Source organism: Lampetra planeri, chromosome 35, assembly GCF_965212315.1.
Source record: "Lampetra planeri chromosome 35, kcLamPlan1.2.h2, whole genome shotgun sequence".
In the NCBI taxonomy this organism is placed as follows: Eukaryota; Metazoa; Chordata; class Hyperoartia; order Petromyzontiformes; family Petromyzontidae; genus Lampetra; species Lampetra planeri.
Window position 1 is genome coordinate 4,673,296 of NC_136141.1, and position 17,551 is coordinate 4,690,846.

At 51.6% G+C, this 17,551-nt stretch overlaps 1 protein-coding gene across 1 annotated transcript in view; it reads left to right on the forward strand.

Moving 5' to 3' along the window:
• The first annotated feature begins 717 nt into the window (after positions 1-717).
• The window catches only part of FASN (fatty acid synthase), a 41,062-nt gene continuing 24,228 nt past the window's right edge, over positions 718-17,551 (forward strand). Inside the window, exons 1-10 of the mRNA XM_078611029.1 lie at positions 718-1,212; positions 10,038-10,171; positions 10,691-10,843; positions 11,613-11,786; positions 12,329-12,529; positions 13,778-13,900; positions 14,181-14,431; positions 15,035-15,515; positions 16,278-16,465; positions 16,966-17,155. Of these exons, the coding sequence (XP_078467155.1) occupies positions 10,042-10,171; positions 10,691-10,843; positions 11,613-11,786; positions 12,329-12,529; positions 13,778-13,900; positions 14,181-14,431; positions 15,035-15,515; positions 16,278-16,465; positions 16,966-17,155 (1,891 nt within the window). The 5' untranslated portion in view covers positions 718-1,212; positions 10,038-10,041. The remainder of the gene's footprint in view (positions 1,213-10,037; positions 10,172-10,690; positions 10,844-11,612; positions 11,787-12,328; positions 12,530-13,777; positions 13,901-14,180; positions 14,432-15,034; positions 15,516-16,277; positions 16,466-16,965; positions 17,156-17,551) is intronic.

Here is a 17,551-nt window from a genome sequence, read left to right on the forward strand (position 1 = left end):
GTCTTTCATAGGGGAGCACCGGCTGCGGGCATGGATATCGTGCAGGAGAAATCCACAGCGTGGAACGCGGTGTTGACGGCGAGCAGTCAGTTTGAGCAAACGAGTGAGTTGTCGGTCGGCGTTAGGGGGCACCGGTGTGGATTGCCGGGGGAGAGGTGGGATATGTTGTAGGGGGAGGGGGGGCGAGTGCCATAGCTCGAAGGGTAGAGAGAGCCACTGTGACGAGGGGGGGGGGGCGACTACGAGGTGACACGCTTCACGTGTGACACGCCGAATGGACCGACCCCCCCCCCCCCCGGTGAACACGCTATCATCCCAACACCAATCACCCTCGCGCGCGCTCATTGGACAGCCGAGCAGGGCTAAGACCGTGACCGCGGGTAACCCGGGGCCCCTCCCCTCCCCCTCATAGCCCCTCCCCCCCCTCATAGCCCCTCCCCCGCTGAACCATCGCCCGATCTCCACCCGCTCGCCACCAGACCCTGTGACGTCACGGCAACGGGGCCGTCCTATTGGTCGAGACCGGATAATTGTACAGTCAGCCCACGTCGTTGGGGAGGGGGCGGGGTTGGGGGGGGATGCAGACGCGGTGGGGGGAGGGGGAAGTGGGGGGACCACCCCCCCCACCCGCCCTGCCGCCCCCCCCCACGTGTGTCGCTGCTTCCTAGATGTATCGATTGCGTATCCATATATAATACAGGCGCTACCCTAAGGAAGGCTGTGTGTGTTCACTGGACAACAAGGGCCGAGCAGCCCCCCCCCTTACACACACAGCCCAAAGGCCCCCCCTTCCCCTGTGACCACCACCACCATCATCACCACTTCCCACGACAACCACCACCACCATCATCATCATAAGCAGCAGCAGCGGCGGCATTGGAACCAGTGTCGTATTTGACGCTAGAATTAAATCATTTTCGCCGTGGGGAAGGGTTCTGAATTGTAATCATCGCTCATCACCATCAACGGCATCTTGAAGATTACAGATAGCTTCAAGACCGGCCCCCCCTCCACCTCAAATCTGACATCGGAGAGAGGAAGACGATACGAGACATCCCCTGCTGTTGCCGAGAGAAAATACGCTCGATCACCCGCGGACGTCTGAAAGATCCTGTGAATCATTCATTCATTCATTCCGCACGGCCATCCGTCCGTTGCTGGGCGCGCATCAAATCAGTCTGTAATTCCTGCTCGGATTCGGCAGCACAGCAGGTAAGGGACGTCTCTTCCTCTCCTCTCAGTGTTCCGTATGAATACATAAATACTGTTCGTCTTAAAGGGCCTTGCCCAAATCTGTCGTCGGCGGAGAGCTGAAAAACGAATGGCTGAGCGACAAGCCATTGATTTTGTCGGTGCAGTAATTCGCTAATCTTATCTGCCGCCTATCGCTGGGGTTGAGTGTCTCTCTCGATCCATGACCCCGCAGTCGGCAGCAACAGCAGCGATTTGTGTTGCCGTGGGTGTTTGTGTGGCTAACGAATCTTGCTGGGGCACTGTGTTACCCCCCCAATTATATATCACCGCACCTCCGATTAGCTACGTACGGTGCGAAAGAAGTTGAGGATACACGCGTACGTCGTGACATTACTACTACCATGCTTGATGCACTTTCTCTTTGTCAATTCACCGCTGGATTTGACAAAGGGCCCTCCCCTCCCCACGCCCTGCATGTCCCGTGGGGGGCTATTTGACCATACTTCACCACGCCGGTCAGTGTGTGTATAGGGGGCCTGAGTGAGTGGACACACACGCTGCTGGATTTCGTCGTACTGCCATCTGCCGCCCACATTCCCCTACCGCTCCGGTCGACTGTTCACCCATCTAATCATTGGCCAGGCAAAAACCTGCTTAGCTTCTAGCGCATGCCGGCTCACTTGGGTAATGAGCCACTGTGTAATTAATAAGAATTATTGATTATTGAGTATTTAACTTACAACGTTTTTGTCAATCCACTTCTGAATGAAGGCATTTCCCCCGGGCCCTTATGTCGGTTATTCGGGGTTGTTTGACCATACTTCACCACGCTGGACAGTGCGGATTTTATGTGCGTTTGTTGAACTTCTTTCGCACGTACCGTGCTAATCGGAGGTGTGGCTATAAGAGGGATTTGCCCAGAGGACCGGTTTGAACACGTTGGCCGTGGCCCTGGATTCGAACTTAGGTTCTGCCCGGTTCAGAGTTACTTTGTTTGACTGCGTTGACTGGGCAATCGCAAGTGGCTTTACAACGCGACAGCTTTTGACGAGGGAGGTTTAGGGGCCTTTGTCCAGCAGTAGATAGTTCATGACTAATGACGGCAGAGTCATGGATTCTTTTGACTTTTTTTTTTAAAACACAATGCGTTCGCCTGTCCTGGCAGTTGCAACGCGAACGTTGAGCAAATACTGCAATGCGCCGTGACCCCCGGCAAACCTGACTTGCATTCCGGGTCACGGCCAACGTCAGTGGCAAGTGACCATTCCCACCCCTCTCCACCCTCCTTTACCCCATCCACACACCTCGTGGCGAGGTATGGCCAAACAGTCGGCCACGACCGACAAGGCGTGTTTGGGGGAGGCCTTCATCCAGCAGTGGATTTGACAGAAGGGGGGCTGGTCATGTTGAAATGCGGGCGATTTGAGATTCTCTGTAAAATTAAAATCGTATTGACGAACGGCAGAGCAGCGTAAACTGCAATATCATTCATAGGAGACGTGCACGACATGGGGTTTACGTGTAGGGCTTGAATGGACTTGGCGCCGTCATGCTAATGTGGAATTGCCATTGCTGGCCGGGGGGGTCCTGCATCAGAGATAATCACGTGCGATCAGATAACTTGATGAGCTACTCACGCTACGATAACATGCGTCACAGTACAGTGTGTACTGTATATTCGCGTCCATGCGTCACGCGTGTGTTCTGCAAGTGTACACGTGGGGGAGCCCTTTAATGTCAATCCACTGCTTGGGAACAGGGCATCCTCCCAGCAAACAATGTCAACGTCAAGCCAACGTTGTTGGTATGTGGCTTGAACCGTTGGACATGCATTGAACCAACGTTCCATCATTACTGGGCTCACACCGTGCTCGGGTCGTGGACTTATTTGACCATACTTCACCACGCCGGTCAGTGCGGGCGGGTGAGTATATAAAGCACAGCAGAGTACAACAGTGGATTTTACTGCACTTGTACCACTGCTGACGATGTTAGTGTTGGTGGTCGCCCAGCCCAGAATTATCCAGGCGCAACGTCTGCTTCGTTTCCGAGATCTGATCAGGCGCAATCAGGGCGAGATTGGTCATTTTGCGACCTAACAGCAGTGCATGCAATTACAGTGGACAGTATCGGGATATCGCATTGCGTTTTAATGTTGCTGTGAATGCCGTCTCGAAATATTGCGGTAACTTGAGGTCAGAATCGCACACACAAGATAATAGACCGATTAAAGAACCTAACCTTCCCACATGCCCCCAAACCAAAGGCTTGCTAATTGGCCAGTAGAGCCCATTTGTCCATCCACTTACTGAATGAAGGCCCTCCCCCACACCGTGTTGGTCAAGGGGGGTTTGTTTGGCCATACTTCACCACACTGGCCATTGGTGTGTTAGTGAAGAGCAGAGTCGGGAGGGTCGGTTCAGATATCACTCGTCGCCACCGGCTGGCCAGCCACAGGTGGGTCTCGAGGACATACGCCTGAATGACCAACGTTTTGATCCACCACCAGTGGACTCATCTTCACACGTCGCCAGAGTGATTTTACGGTGCCTAAATTGGCATTTAAGGGCCCCAAGATTTCATGAACTGGCTTGGTCGGGAGTCGAACCCTCCTGTCTGGTTCGTGTAACGTGTGTGTGAGAAGGGCAGCCCATGCTGGCAAAGACATGATTATGGGCACACACCAGTACAGTACACACGTAGGTACTGTACTGGAACACGTGGCCACACCTTTATAATTTTAGTGACAAACCCCAAGAATCCATACGTAACCCCCCCCCCGCCCCACGGACAAGTGAAATCAAAGACGCCAGTGTAGCAGCTATGGCTTAAAAAAATGTTCATGTTGAATTCATTGAAATTCAGCACGAGTGTAATACAACCTCAAAGTAAGGGTTGCCACCTTCCCCACAGACCGAACACAGACACTATACGTGCTGTGCGGCATACTGCAATCAAGTTCAACGCACTATCAGTGTCACAATTCGGTATAAATCAATTCCTTGCCACCAGAACACAAATGCCAATTCCCGAACTATCCGTATCAAACCCGGAACAGGTGGCAAGCCCATCTCAAATGTGTATCCACACTCCCCTGAACGTACAGACGGCCCTTTTGTCAATCCGCTACTGGACGAGGGACTCCCCAATACCGTCGTGTGGATTATTTGACCATACTTCACCACGCCGGTCAGTGCGAGGGAGCATGGGCGCAAGATTTTTCTGCACTGCCCTCTGCTGCCCACCCTGTAGCCCCGCAGCCGCCTATGACACCCTGTTTGTGGGTTGTCACCCGATCATAAGCTTCAACGTTGGCCCAAACGTCGCACGTGTATACTTGGGAATCACAGGAATGCAGTAGATGGAGAGACAGAGGCTGCCCCCGGACGAGTACCGGGAAGAATCCCCACTCCCCGCGCGGCGTAAGGGGAGGCCCTCATCCAGCAGTGGAGTGACAAGAAGGGGGATTGCTGTACGCGTAATCCCCACGCGATTTTGTGCGGCTGCAGTTGTTAACGCGTGGTCGTGGTGTTGTACAGTGGATGTCTGTGTGTGTGTGATCTGCATGCTGATGCAATTCACTCCATTCAGCGCTGCTGCTAAGTCCACTGAATGGCATTTTTGTTGTTGTTCGCTGAAAGCGCAACATTGTTGTACTGCACTTCTATGTTCCATGCCTTAATCCGCAACGCCTGGGCGACGTAAATTAAATATGGTTACGTAATAACCATCCACGATCCGCGCGGTGTGGCCGGCAGTGGATGGGGTTGAACCCAGTAAACGTGTCAACGTTGAGTCAAACGTTGACACGTTTACTGGGACTGCAACCTGTCCAGCACTGCAGTACGGTGAAGGCAGCATTGGATCAATGAGACCCAGTACACGTAGGTTTATACAGCTTTGAGGTTTAACGAAGCAAGCACATTCCGAGTGCAGTTATGATTCGGTGTAGCAGGAATGCTGCGGTGATGTCCATGGTCGGCTCACTAGAATTACAACGCAAAAGCGTAAGGACGGCCTTCATCCAGCAGTGGATTGCCAAAGGGCTATGGAATTACAGTGTTGTGTTATTTTGTAATCACCATTCGCTTTCGCCCTTTGGAATTCCACTATTGTACGTACTGCATTTCATTAGCATTGCTGCATCCACTGAATGTAACGTTACGTAAGGCGTGAAATGCAGAGCTCGCGTTAATGCTGACGATGTCTCCGCTAAAGGAAACACTGGCGAAGCCCTCTCGACTCTAGGTACTGTATTTGGCCTACTCTTCCACGCTGGCAAGACGTTTTAGAAATGGGTGTACCCACAATTTATCCCACCGCTCTGCGTACACATTTATACTGCTGCGTGGCCAGAGCAAGAAACGTGCTCATTGTTTGAACTTCCGCGCCGGGAGAACGATCGAACCGACGACCTCTGGATTGCAAGCCCCAAAAGGCTTGCAAACCGTCGACTACAATAGCGTAATGGCCAATGGTGGGAACGAACCAAGGAATGTGGCAGCCAATACGGAGCAAACACAACCCGATAGCATAACCACAGGCGGAGGATTGGGGGCTATGAAAGTCAGCTCGTGTTTGTCGTCAAACATGTGCCCAGGTCCTGTGGTGAAAAGGGAGAGAAGAGGCTTTTGTGTTTTTTTCATTCAGCAGTGGATAAATCCACACGTTACATCGAGCACCGCCTTGACACGTGCTCCCCACGTGCTCCCCGCGCGGTGTGAGGGGGGGGGGCGTGGCTGTGTCCAAAGCGCGCCCTGCTATTGGTCTCTGCTCGCGCGACGTCACCGCGGCGAGTCCGTTGGTCACGTGGCATGAGCGCGCGCGCGACGTGTGCCGGTCACGTGACGCGGCTTCCTTTACGCTGTTGGTTGAAACTTAAAAGTTGATGCTTTTTATAAACTGCAACTACCGTAATTACACAAAATATAATAGTTTTTTTCAGAAATGTCAATATAAACTTTCGGATTTCTGACCCCCCCCGCCCCACAACATAAAACTGAATAAAATAAGTGGTTAATGCAGACTTGATTCCTTGCTAAAGGTTTTTATTTGGTGTTTGAACAGCAAAACACACCTGTTTTATTGCCAGAAAGGGCAAAAACCTCTTTTTATTTTCATACTTTGATACTGGCAAAAAATGTCCCATTTTGTAGCTGATCTCACCACGAGCTATAAAATCCTCTGATCGTGCATTGCCCTTGCACTTGTTTGCCTTTTGGCAATCTCTGGCCTGACACTGGTGAGGCATGGCCATAAAGAAAGGCTGCCTCTGGTGTAGATCAATAACTTTCAAAGATAATGTGTAGATTATATTATATCAGCATGTTCACCACAATCACGCGTGGTTAATGCAAGGTGGTGTTTGAACATTGTGCTGTTTGAACATCTTAACAACACCTGCTTTATTGCCACAAAGGGTAAAACCTATTTTGTCATGAATAAAATATGTTCTATGATATACTTCATACAAAGCCAATATCTACGCAGTCACGTTGAGAATAAGCATCGCCTGGCTAGATAATGTTGCCAATTCCCCTGATGACGTATAATAAAGTTGTAGTTTCGATTTAAAGCTTTCGTGACTGCAGGGATTCATCTTCTTGGTTCTTTCGGTAAAGTCACGTAGAATGGAAATAATAAAATAAAACAATAAAATAAAACATAATATAAGTCACGTAGAATGGAAATAATAAAATAAAACATTTTCTTTTATAATGCTTATTTTATTATTTTATTTTTTACATTCTACGTGACTTTACCGAGGGGCAGTGACGGTTATTCGACCATACTTCACCACTCTGGTCAATGCGGGGTGGTGGGGTAGGTACATTTCACCTGCCCACAAACACCCACGTAATCCTGTTGTTTTGTGTGTTTGGTGATCAACCCATGCAATGATTAATTATGGAGGCTTTAGCCCCGCTTGTCTTTGGGGATTTTACCTAACCTTCATCTATCCTCCTGCTAGAACCGCCGTGGTGAAGTATGGTCAAGTTACACCCGTGGCTATGTACAGTACAGTGGACATATAATTACTCAATACAAAATAAAATGGAATCGGCTACAGTGCATACCTTGAGGGTTTAGCACTGCTGTATTAACATCTTAAAATGAGAACAAGATCCAGTTTTATTTCCGAATCACTTCAGTTCCCCTCAGAAGTTAGTATGTTGCGACGTGAACTCGCTCTCGTGAGGGAAAAAATACTCTTTAAGTCAAACAAATTTAGCATTTTATTCAAAATCCCGCCATAACCAGCGTGGTGAAGTATGGTCAAAGTCAACCCCATGACCCGCACGGCGCGAGCTTAAGGCCCTCATCCAGCAGTGGAGATTCACAAACGGGCTGTGCGTGTACAGTACTTGTTTATAACTATAATAATAATGATAAATTATGGAGTTATAGAATTTGGCGGGAACATGTTGGTGCCATGAAAAGACCCGGCTGGTTAGTAACCGCGTCGCGTAAAAGGAATTCGTGGCTGATGAAACTACAACAAATGGTTGTTTACGCATACGTTTGTTTCATATTTATTTAATATTTTATCGTGTGTCAAAGTCAGCAATATGTTTTTTGTAAGTTATGTTTTCACTGGTTACTAGCGCACGGCAGCATGCAATGTTAATGGAAGGGGGCCTTCCTTTAGTCGTGATGTGGATGGAGGACTTTCCATCATACTACTGTGTTAGATTAAAACATAAATACTATACATTAAATACATACATTCCAGCCAATCCACCAAAAGATAAAGGCTTAACCAAGCTATACCGTTATTCTTTGGTTCTTTCGGTAAAGTCACGTATAAAGATAAAATAATGAATTAAATAATAGCATACGACGTTTCGATTGCAACACAAGCAATCATCTTCAGGTATAATGAAATAGCAACATAAAATCTAACCAGAAAACTATAGACAGACATAGGTATCTGTGTTGCTCTCTCTATGTATCTTGGTGATATCTGACTGCTTATATGTCTGTCTATAGTTTTCTGGTTAGATTTTATGTTGCTATTTCATTATACCTGATGATGATTGCTTGTGTTGCAATCGAAACGTCGTATGCTATTATTTAATTTATTATTTTTTCTTTATACGTGACTTTACCGAAAGAACCAAAGAATAATTCCTGCAGTCACGAAAGCTCCAAAATCAAGCTATACCGGTCATGGGTTTGTTTTTAACCATACTTCACCACGCTGGTTAATCTGTGTTGGTTGGGGTTGGATAATGGAGGGTGGTGAGGGTGGCAGGTCCATTACTGATATAACCTGCCACTGAGATTAGCTGTGGCCAGGAATTGAACTCGGGTACTCTGGGTGCATAGCACAATGTGCCGCCGCCACTACCACTGCACCCTTTAATACATAATTGAGACAATTGTTAACAATATACAAAGTCTGATGGGCAGTGGAGGAGGTCATGTTTGCCAAGTCCTCATTATAGTGGGTTTAGATTGCGCTTCGGTACTGAAACGTGGCCTGATAAGGTGGCTCAATGAGGGGAGGCGAATGTGGCCAGATGGCTTGTGGAGCATATTGTCCGATTTGAAGTTAAACCCTGGGCTACAATTCCTATATTGCAATATCACCCCATAACCCCCACTCCACCCAGGATGCACCAGTACCGTACAGGAGCGGTTCCTCATCAGTCTGAGCCTGTGTATGCTCACTGTCAACCTTCAAAACCATTTTTGTAAATCACCGTGCACCAGTAATATATTTTTGAAATGTTAACCCACTAAATCGTAGCATCCGCAACAGTTCCACGGATAAAGTTCCTTGCCAATGCTGTTGCCAAAATCGATGTGTCACTGATAGATCATCATCAGCCCTGATCAATCCACTGTTGGATAAAGGCCTCTCCAAGTTGTCGCCATCTCTGGCGATCCTGCGTTGTAATAACACACCCAGCAGCGCTACTTGTCGGGTCAAAGTAATGTCTTGCTCAAATGAGCATCTCGGCTCTCCAACTTACAGCCCTGAGCCAGTGGTGGACATTACTCACTGCTTTGGCAGGGGTGAGTCTATCAACAGGACAACCACTATTGACTTCTTCACAAAGTGGGACGCATTTTAGCGACCCCAGGAGGGATGATGGGTTGAGTCGAACCCCCAAACAGGGTGTCAACCTGCAACCTTGCGATTGCAATCCGCTCGCTCTGTACCAGCTGAGCCACCGGGCCGGATTTTATTGCAGCTGCTCCATATATATAGATTATAAACTTCATTAAATATTTATCTTATTGAGCTATTTTCCTGTACTAAATGCCATGTGTAAATCTACATCACGGAAAGATGATGAAGCCTAAAAAAACCAGCCCATTGATTACGATGTTTGATTACCTTATTCGCAGAGCGTGCCACATATTGTGTATACTCAACGTGCAGCGGGCCCACTGAATTATTGATGGTGTTGTCGCTTGCGTTTAAAATCATACACTGTATGCCGCACTGGAGGCGTCTCCTCGGAAACCCTGGGTGATGTTCGCATCGCACACGTCCTCCATTTTAATTACACTTAAACGGCGCTAGCGTGTCGAGTACGCAACAGAAGTGCAACTTTGTGAATTTCCACACATTTTGGTCACTGCTGTGCTCTGAATGTTGCCCGTTCCCCAATTGTTGCTTGTGGCCTAGCATGGTTGGTTGGCAGAGCCCCCCCTGCCCACAACCTGTCTGCCTTCCCACCTCTTCGTAGCCTGGGACCTGGGTTGCCCGTGCAATTGGACGGCCTGCACACTCCAGAGCTACGTCGGTGGTTTTGGTGTCAGTAGCTGCACTATGAATGTTGTTTCCTTCTCATTCCTCCTCCTCCCCACCCCTCCGCCATTTTCCACAGCAACATGGCCACCGAGGTGGTGATCGCCGGCATGGCGGGCAAACTGCCAGAAGCCGACAACCTCAACGAGTTCTGGGAGAACCTCATCAACGGGGTGGACATGGTGACGGAAGATGACCGTCGCTGGAAACCAGGTGGGAAGGGCGAGCGGTTGGGGTTACCACCTGACCTGGTTTTCCCAAGATATTCATCTTTATCACGGTCGCTAAGCACAGGCCCAAACTATGCAAATTTGCCATAAAAAATAGCACTGATTAAAGTTGTTGTAGATAAGAGGTAATACACTTCTTGAATTGTACAAGGTTATTATTGTAAGTGCTTGGGGAAAAGCAGTGTGGTAAGTTGGTAAAAAGGTGGGCGAGTGGATGAGTGAGTGGATGAATGAATGAGTGAATGAGTGGGTGAGTGGTTAAGCGGGCAGGGTGAGCGGGTGAGTGGGTGAGTGGGTGAGTGTGTGGTTGTGACCTGCAGTGTTAGTGGTGGTGGTTGAACACAGCCAGATGGACGAGATGACTCGGTCGGTGTCTGATAGGCCGAGGCCTCAACACGGCTGGAGGAATCGAGTAGTGATTTGCTCACAGGATCGGTAACCATGGTAGTCGTGCCCCGGACGACTCTACTAAATATCCCATCCTCCATCCCCATGCCGCAAGGTCTGTACGGGCTGCCCCCTCGAAACGGCAAGCTGAAGGATATCAGCAAGTTTGACGCGGCGTTCTTTGGCGTTCATCCCAAACAAGCCAACACCATGGATCCCCAGCTCAGGCTGCTCATGGAGCTCACCTACGAAGCCATCGTAGATGCTGGTAACGCGTTGCGTGTTTGCGCGTGCCTGCGTGCGCGCGTGCCTGCGTGCATGTTTGTCAGCTGTTCTCATTTGCCGCGTGTCCATTCCGCATGCATTTACTCTGGTCTGCTCGTCTGCGTTGGTTGCGTGTGTGCGCGTTGTTTGCCATGAATGTGTCGTTCGCACGTTTGTGGGTTTTGGTGTTCACAGTTTTCATTCATGCCTTCGCATCGGTGGATCTGTCTTTGTCATCCACCTATCTGCGTGTTCTTGTGTTATCCATATTTGCCTTTCACAGTTTCACGTTTGCTCGTCTGTCGTTCAAGCGTTTGCGTGTCTGCACGTTCGCGCTCTCACTCCGGTGCTTGTGTGGGGTCCACGTGTAAGGGTACAGACCTGTACTCGAGCTCGTGTGTGTGCTCGAACGTGTTGCGCGTGCGTGCTCGTCGCTTGCGTTTGCTCAAAACAAATTCGTACTTGCATGCATGTGCTCACGCGCATGTGTATTCATGTGCGTGCGTGCACGTGTGTGTGTGTGCGTACTTAATAGGGGGCACAGGTGGTGCATCGGCCAGTCATTTCAGTCAGTAGACCCGTGGCACCTGGGTCTGCCCCGTGACCTCCTGCCAGTGGGCATTCGACACTTCACCTGGCCTCAACGTGCACATAGCCTGGCACAAGCGCCGTGGTGATGTCACCGCCACTTAGTGGCAAATGGCGGTTGTTGTCGTGCGCACTTCCATGCACCCTACCTCACGTGCTCCCGTGTGTGCGCGTGCGTGCGACAGGCCTGAACCCCCAGCAGCTGCGTGGCACCAACACGGGCGTCTGGGTGGGCGTGAGCGGCTCGGAGGCCGGGGAGGCCCTGAGCCGCGACCCCGCCGAGCTGCTCGGCTACAGCATGACGGGCTGCCAGCGCGCCATGCTTGCAAACCGCCTCTCTTACTTCTTTGACCTCAAAGGTGAGCGCCGTCGGTTCATCTGCACCGGGGTTTGGTGGGGAGGGAGCGTTGCGGGCCGGAGGATAGGCTCAGATGCCACACTCGTCAAGAGGATAGGCTCAGATGCCACACTTGCCAAGAGGGGCAGTATTGGACTCGGGACAGGAGGGGGGCCCATTCACTCGTTGCACCAGGGCCCACAATACATGCTCACAATACTAGGCCACTTGCTAAAAGTATCATAATTAACACTGATTTACAACAGCATTCATAAAAACATTGGTTTGCGATTTTATAAAAAACAGCATCGGTAATAAGGAAAAGGTTTCCCACTGCTGCTGTAAATCCTCTCCAGGCTGACCTATTTTACCAGGTAAGGCCCACTTAGCTATGAGGCTCTTTTTCAGAAGTGATAGCTCAACGAAGTGGCTCATCACGTGGACATGTATAGCAGCCGAATACTCTAATCGCTCGTTGATTCTAAATGTGGAGGGCAAAACCGGAGGACCTGGAGAAAAATACACACTGATCCCCCGCCCCTCCCTCCCTCCCTGACCCCGCAGGCCCCAGCTCGGCCATTGACACGGCGTGCTCGTCCAGCCTGCTGGCCTTGGAGAATGCCTTCCAGGCCATCCGCTCGGGCCAGTGCGAGGCGGCCGTGGTGGCCGGCGTCAACCTGCTGCTGAAGCCCAACACCTCGGTGCAGTTCATGAAGCTTGGCATGCTGAGCCCCGAGGGGACCTGCAAGGCCTTCGACGCCGCCGGTGCGTCAAGGGTTTACCGCATGTCCGCTTTTTTTACACCGGTACTGGCCCGGTATTTTATCGGCCGTGCCTTGCAGTTTATAATTACGATGATGGTGATGATAGTAATAATACTCTTAGTTTTTTCGGTAAAGTCACGTAGGTAAAAGAAAATGAAATTTAAATTAATAAAAATAAAATAATATGATTATTATTGAAAAAAATAAAATTAAAATTTATAAAAATAAAATATTATTATTGAAAAAAATAAAATTAAAATAAAAAAATAAATAATAATAATATTATTTTATTTGTATTAATTTTAATTTCATTTTTTTCAATAATAATATTTTATTTTTATAAATTTTAATTAATACAAATAAAATAATATTATTATTTTATTTGTATTAATTTAATTTCATAATATTATTATTTTATTTTTTATTAATTTTAATTTCATTTTCTTTACCTACGTGACTTTACCAAAAAAACTAAGAGTATGAATCCTTGCAGTCACGAAAGCTTCAAATCTAGAAAAAGATAGTAATAATAGCTCGTGCAGTGAAGAGTGACGAGTTCAAAGGTCGCGCCAGCTGCTGCTGTTAGGTGGCTGCGTCTCATCTGCAGCAGCAGCATGCCCATAAATCCTTAACGAGGCCATAACTCAAGGTAGAGCTCCCACAATCATCGAGGATATCAGTAAAGTTTGTAAAACATTAATTTTCAATCTGCTTTCCCTTTCGAGTACGAGTGAATGGGGTCACAGCGGTCACGCCTGCCCTGTGTTTTGACACCAGAGCTCTGTGGAACAGCTTCACCAGAAGTATCGTGAATTTTGTTGTGATTATTATTGCTCCGCTTATTTTCCAAGAAAAGCCTCGCTGAGTCTCATGACTTTTTCGCGAGGCTCCTGCCAAGTGTTTCACAGGAGGGTGCGATGATTTCTGTGTGTATTCCACATCGGTAATTTGCGGTGTCATTTTGTAAATTTTGTCACAGTTGGACCGTTGACGCCGCCACACAATGATCCTCACCTTGTCCTTGATGTCACGGGATCTTCAACGTGCAGTGTTAATCATTTACCTTTGTTTTGTGGTCTCACGTACTGCATGGGAGGCGCGGTATAAAATACAAGTAACGATGCCGATGATGGTGGTGGATGGCGGTTGGGACGAGCGGTGCCGGTGCCGCACTGACGGATTGGCCGTTGCTGATTGCACCTTCTCGCCCCCTAAACTCCTCCACCCGACCCCCCGTCCGCATGTCCAGGTAACGGCTACTGCCGCTCCGAGGCGGCCGTGGTGGTGCTGCTCACGAGCAAGAGGCTCGCCAAACGTGTGTACGCCACCGTGCTCAACGCACGCAGCAACACGGACGGATACAAGGAGCAAGGTAACGCACACGCAGCTACAACAACACGAGTCCCAACCCTGCCTCTGTGCGTGCGTGCGCGCGTGCGTGGGTTTTTGTACGCTCGCTAGCAATGCTCGCACCAACAGCCCAGTAAATGTGGAACGTTGAGCCAACCACCGTCCAATGGTTTCAACCACGAGGACACTTTCCATGTTTACTGGGAGTCTGTTAAAGGCTGCACGGGGGGTATCTTAGTCTTTGTTAGCGCGTCTGTGCTAACGCGTGTGCGTGCGTGCGCGTGCTGTGGTGCCCGCCGCAGGCGTGACGTTCCCATCGGGCGAGATGCAGCAGGAGCTGCTGCGCGCCGTGTACGCCGAGTGCGGCGTGCAGCCGAGCAACGTCGAGTACGTGGAGGCGCACGGCACCGGCACCAAGGTGGGCGACCCGCAGGAGGCTGGCGGCATCGTCAACGTCTTCTGCCAGGGGGAGCGCCCGCCCCTGCTCGTCGGCTCCACCAAGTCCAACATGGGCCACCCTGAACCGGCGTCCGGCCTGGCCGCGCTGGCCAAGGTGAGTTTGGCGCCCATGTGCGTGCGTGCGCGTGTCTGTTGCTGCGCAGCGGTTTAGCGCACTGCGCTAAGAACCCGGCGAGCCAAGTTCCATTCCCGCTCGTGACCAATAACAACGGCGAATATTTGAATCGGTCCTGGGCCATGAGTACTTGTTGCGGTGCGTAAAACATCACCGCGAAGGAGACAAAGGCGGCCGCTCGTGTTCCCCACCACACCACCCTCTTGTGTGCCGTGCTGGCCTTTGTAGGTGCTCGCTAACAGCACTTGCCCCAAAAGGCTTGTTGTACTCGCTGTATCTCATGTCCATCTCCTTTCCATCTCTTGCTTACCTCTCGAGTTATTGTACTAAATCATCATCAACATCATCATCATCATCATCCCTCGCGGTTCTGCAATGCAGGGATCACATCATCTCGCTGCCCCTGCACAGAGCTGAAGCCGCCACTCCGCCTCCACGTTGGACGTCCCCTCGGGCGCGTTCCCCGAGAGTTGTCGTCGTCGTCGTCGTCGTTACGAGAGTTCTCACGATCGCTGCATTACGGACGGACGGGACGGATGGCACCGAACCCGATAAAGCCCCCTCCTGTGCCCGGGCGTTCAGGTGATCCTGTCCCTGGAGCATGGCGTGTGGGCGCCCAACTTGCACTACCACGAGCCCAACCCGGACATCCCGGCGCTCACGGACGGCCGCATCACCGTGGTGACGACGCCCACGCCGTGCCGCGGCGGCGTCGTCGGCCTCAACTCGTTCGGCTTCGGCGGCTCCAACGTCCACGTGGTGCTGCAGCCGTACGGCAAGCCGGGAGGCGCCGGCAACGCCGGCACCGACGTGGCGGAGCCCGGCGTGCCCAAGCTGGCGCTGGCGGCGGGGAGGACCGCCGAGGCGGTGTCGGCGATGCTGTCGCACGCGCGCGCCAACGCCGACAGCCCCGGGCTGGTGCGGCTGCTGAACGAGGTGTCGGCGCTGCCCACCACCGGCATGCCGTTCCGCGGCTTCACGCTCGTTGCCGACGAGGAGGGGGGCGAGGAGGAGGAGGTCGGGCAGGGCGCCAGCAACCGTCCGCTCTGGTACATCTGCTCAGGTGGGTGCCGCTCAGCCAGGGCCGCTGCTGCGGTTGTTGTCGTCGTTCTCGTAGTCACCGTCGCGGTTATCACCGTTGCGTTAAACTGAAATTACTTTGGCTTTGTCGGGTGGTCCAACCCACAAAATCTGTTTAGAATTATGTCGTACGATTAAACGTATTCACTGCGTTCTAAATGAACTGCGAACCTGGTCCACGCCTAGGTCTATTGAAACCTTCAATCATTACCGAGTGCATTGAGGATTTTTCCACACCACCCCTGTGTGTGCCGTGCCGGCCTTCAGTGGTGTTCACTAACATCACTCGCCGTAACAGCCTGCGGAGGTCGCAAACGGGTTTTGATTCCTTACCCATACCCGGCCGCACCAGGGTCGCAAACGGGTACCCGTACCCGGGTATCGGGTAGGGTACGGGTATCGGGTACCCGGTTGCGACCTCTGGCGTAGGCTGTGTGTGCGTGTGGTATTGCAGCGGCTAGCGCGCTGCACCACGAACCCGGGGACCAGAGTTAAATTCCCGCTCACGTCCGTTACCGGTGACGATTACCTAAATTAGTCCTTGGCCTCACGAGGTCAACTCAGCCTCAAATGAATAACTAGTGCAACGTGTAAACATCGCCACTGGGGAGACAAAAGCGGCTGGGCGTGGTTTCGGCAACCCACTGTCTCGTGTGACGTGCCAGCCTGCATCGGTGCTACTGGCTAACAGCGTTTGCCCCAACAGTCTGTTGAGGCTTCACGTTGCACCCGTGCGTGCGCGCAGGCATGGGCACGCAGTGGCCGGGCATGGGCAAGGACCTGATGTCGCTGGGTCCGTTCCGCGCGTCGGTGGAGCGCACGGCGAGCGCGCTGTCCGACACGGGGCTGGACCTCGTGCGGCTCCTCACCCACGCCGACAATTCCACCTTCGAGGACACGGTCAACTCCTTCGTGGGACTCGCCGCCATTCAGGCAAGGCCCGCCGGCCTGCGGCTCCGCCGCTCGCTCGCTCGCTGCCCCAAATACCAGATGCCGCGACCTCCGTGTTAGAAGAAGACCCAACGGAAAGTTGGACGCACCCCGTGATTTGTCATTGCGGTTGTACTCATCTTGTCACACGCGCGTGCGCACGCACACAGCTATTTGATTACTAGACGCACCCCCAACGGTGGGATAAAGTCACCAAATCTGGAGAATACGGTCAAACAACAGTAAGCAAACAGGCAAGGGCCTGTTTCACCGCGCCAAAATAAAATCATCATCAACAGCCATGATCTATCCTCTGCTAGATGAGGGCTTCCCCTGGATTCGAATCCACGATTTCTCAGCGGTGCAGACTCAGAGCTCTGACCTCCAAGCCGCCCCGGCCGCCTCGCCCCAGCCACCTGGGCCCGGCGGCCTTACCCCGGTGGCGTGTTCTCTAAAGCGGCTGACATCACGTGCATTGCTGCCGCCCTCTGTGCGTCGTGCAGATCGCGCAGATCGACATGCTGGCGGAGATGGGTCTGCGCCCGGACGGCATCGTGGGCCACTCGGTGGGCGAGCTGGCGTGCGGCTACGCGGACGGCTCGCTGTCGCGGCACGAGGTCGTGCAGGCGGCGTACTGGCGCGGCCGCTGCATCAAGGAGGCCAAGCTCCCTGCGGGCGCCATGGCGGCCGTCGGTGAGAGACGCGCTCGCATCATCATCATCATCGCACGCGCACACAAGCTCGTGCGATTGCTGGTGCGCACGCGCTCACGTACACGGCTACGTGCACGCTCGTGCGTTCTCGTGAGGCAGGCTCGTACAGTCGCGTGCATCGCACAATCGCTCGCTCACATGAGATGTGCGCCAAATGAGCAAAAGTGCCTTAAACTAATCACATTTGTGTGACCGCCCTATAAAACGCCACTGCGTGGGTTGTCGCGGTTATTTTTTGGTCGTACCGCGTAATGTTCGACGACTCCACATGTGAAGCTGCGTTAGGAAGGTCTCAGCATGCGGAGCGAAACGTCGGACATCGTGTTGAACAACAAGCGGTAAATTAATGGAAGATAAGAGAGGGAGTGAGTGAGCA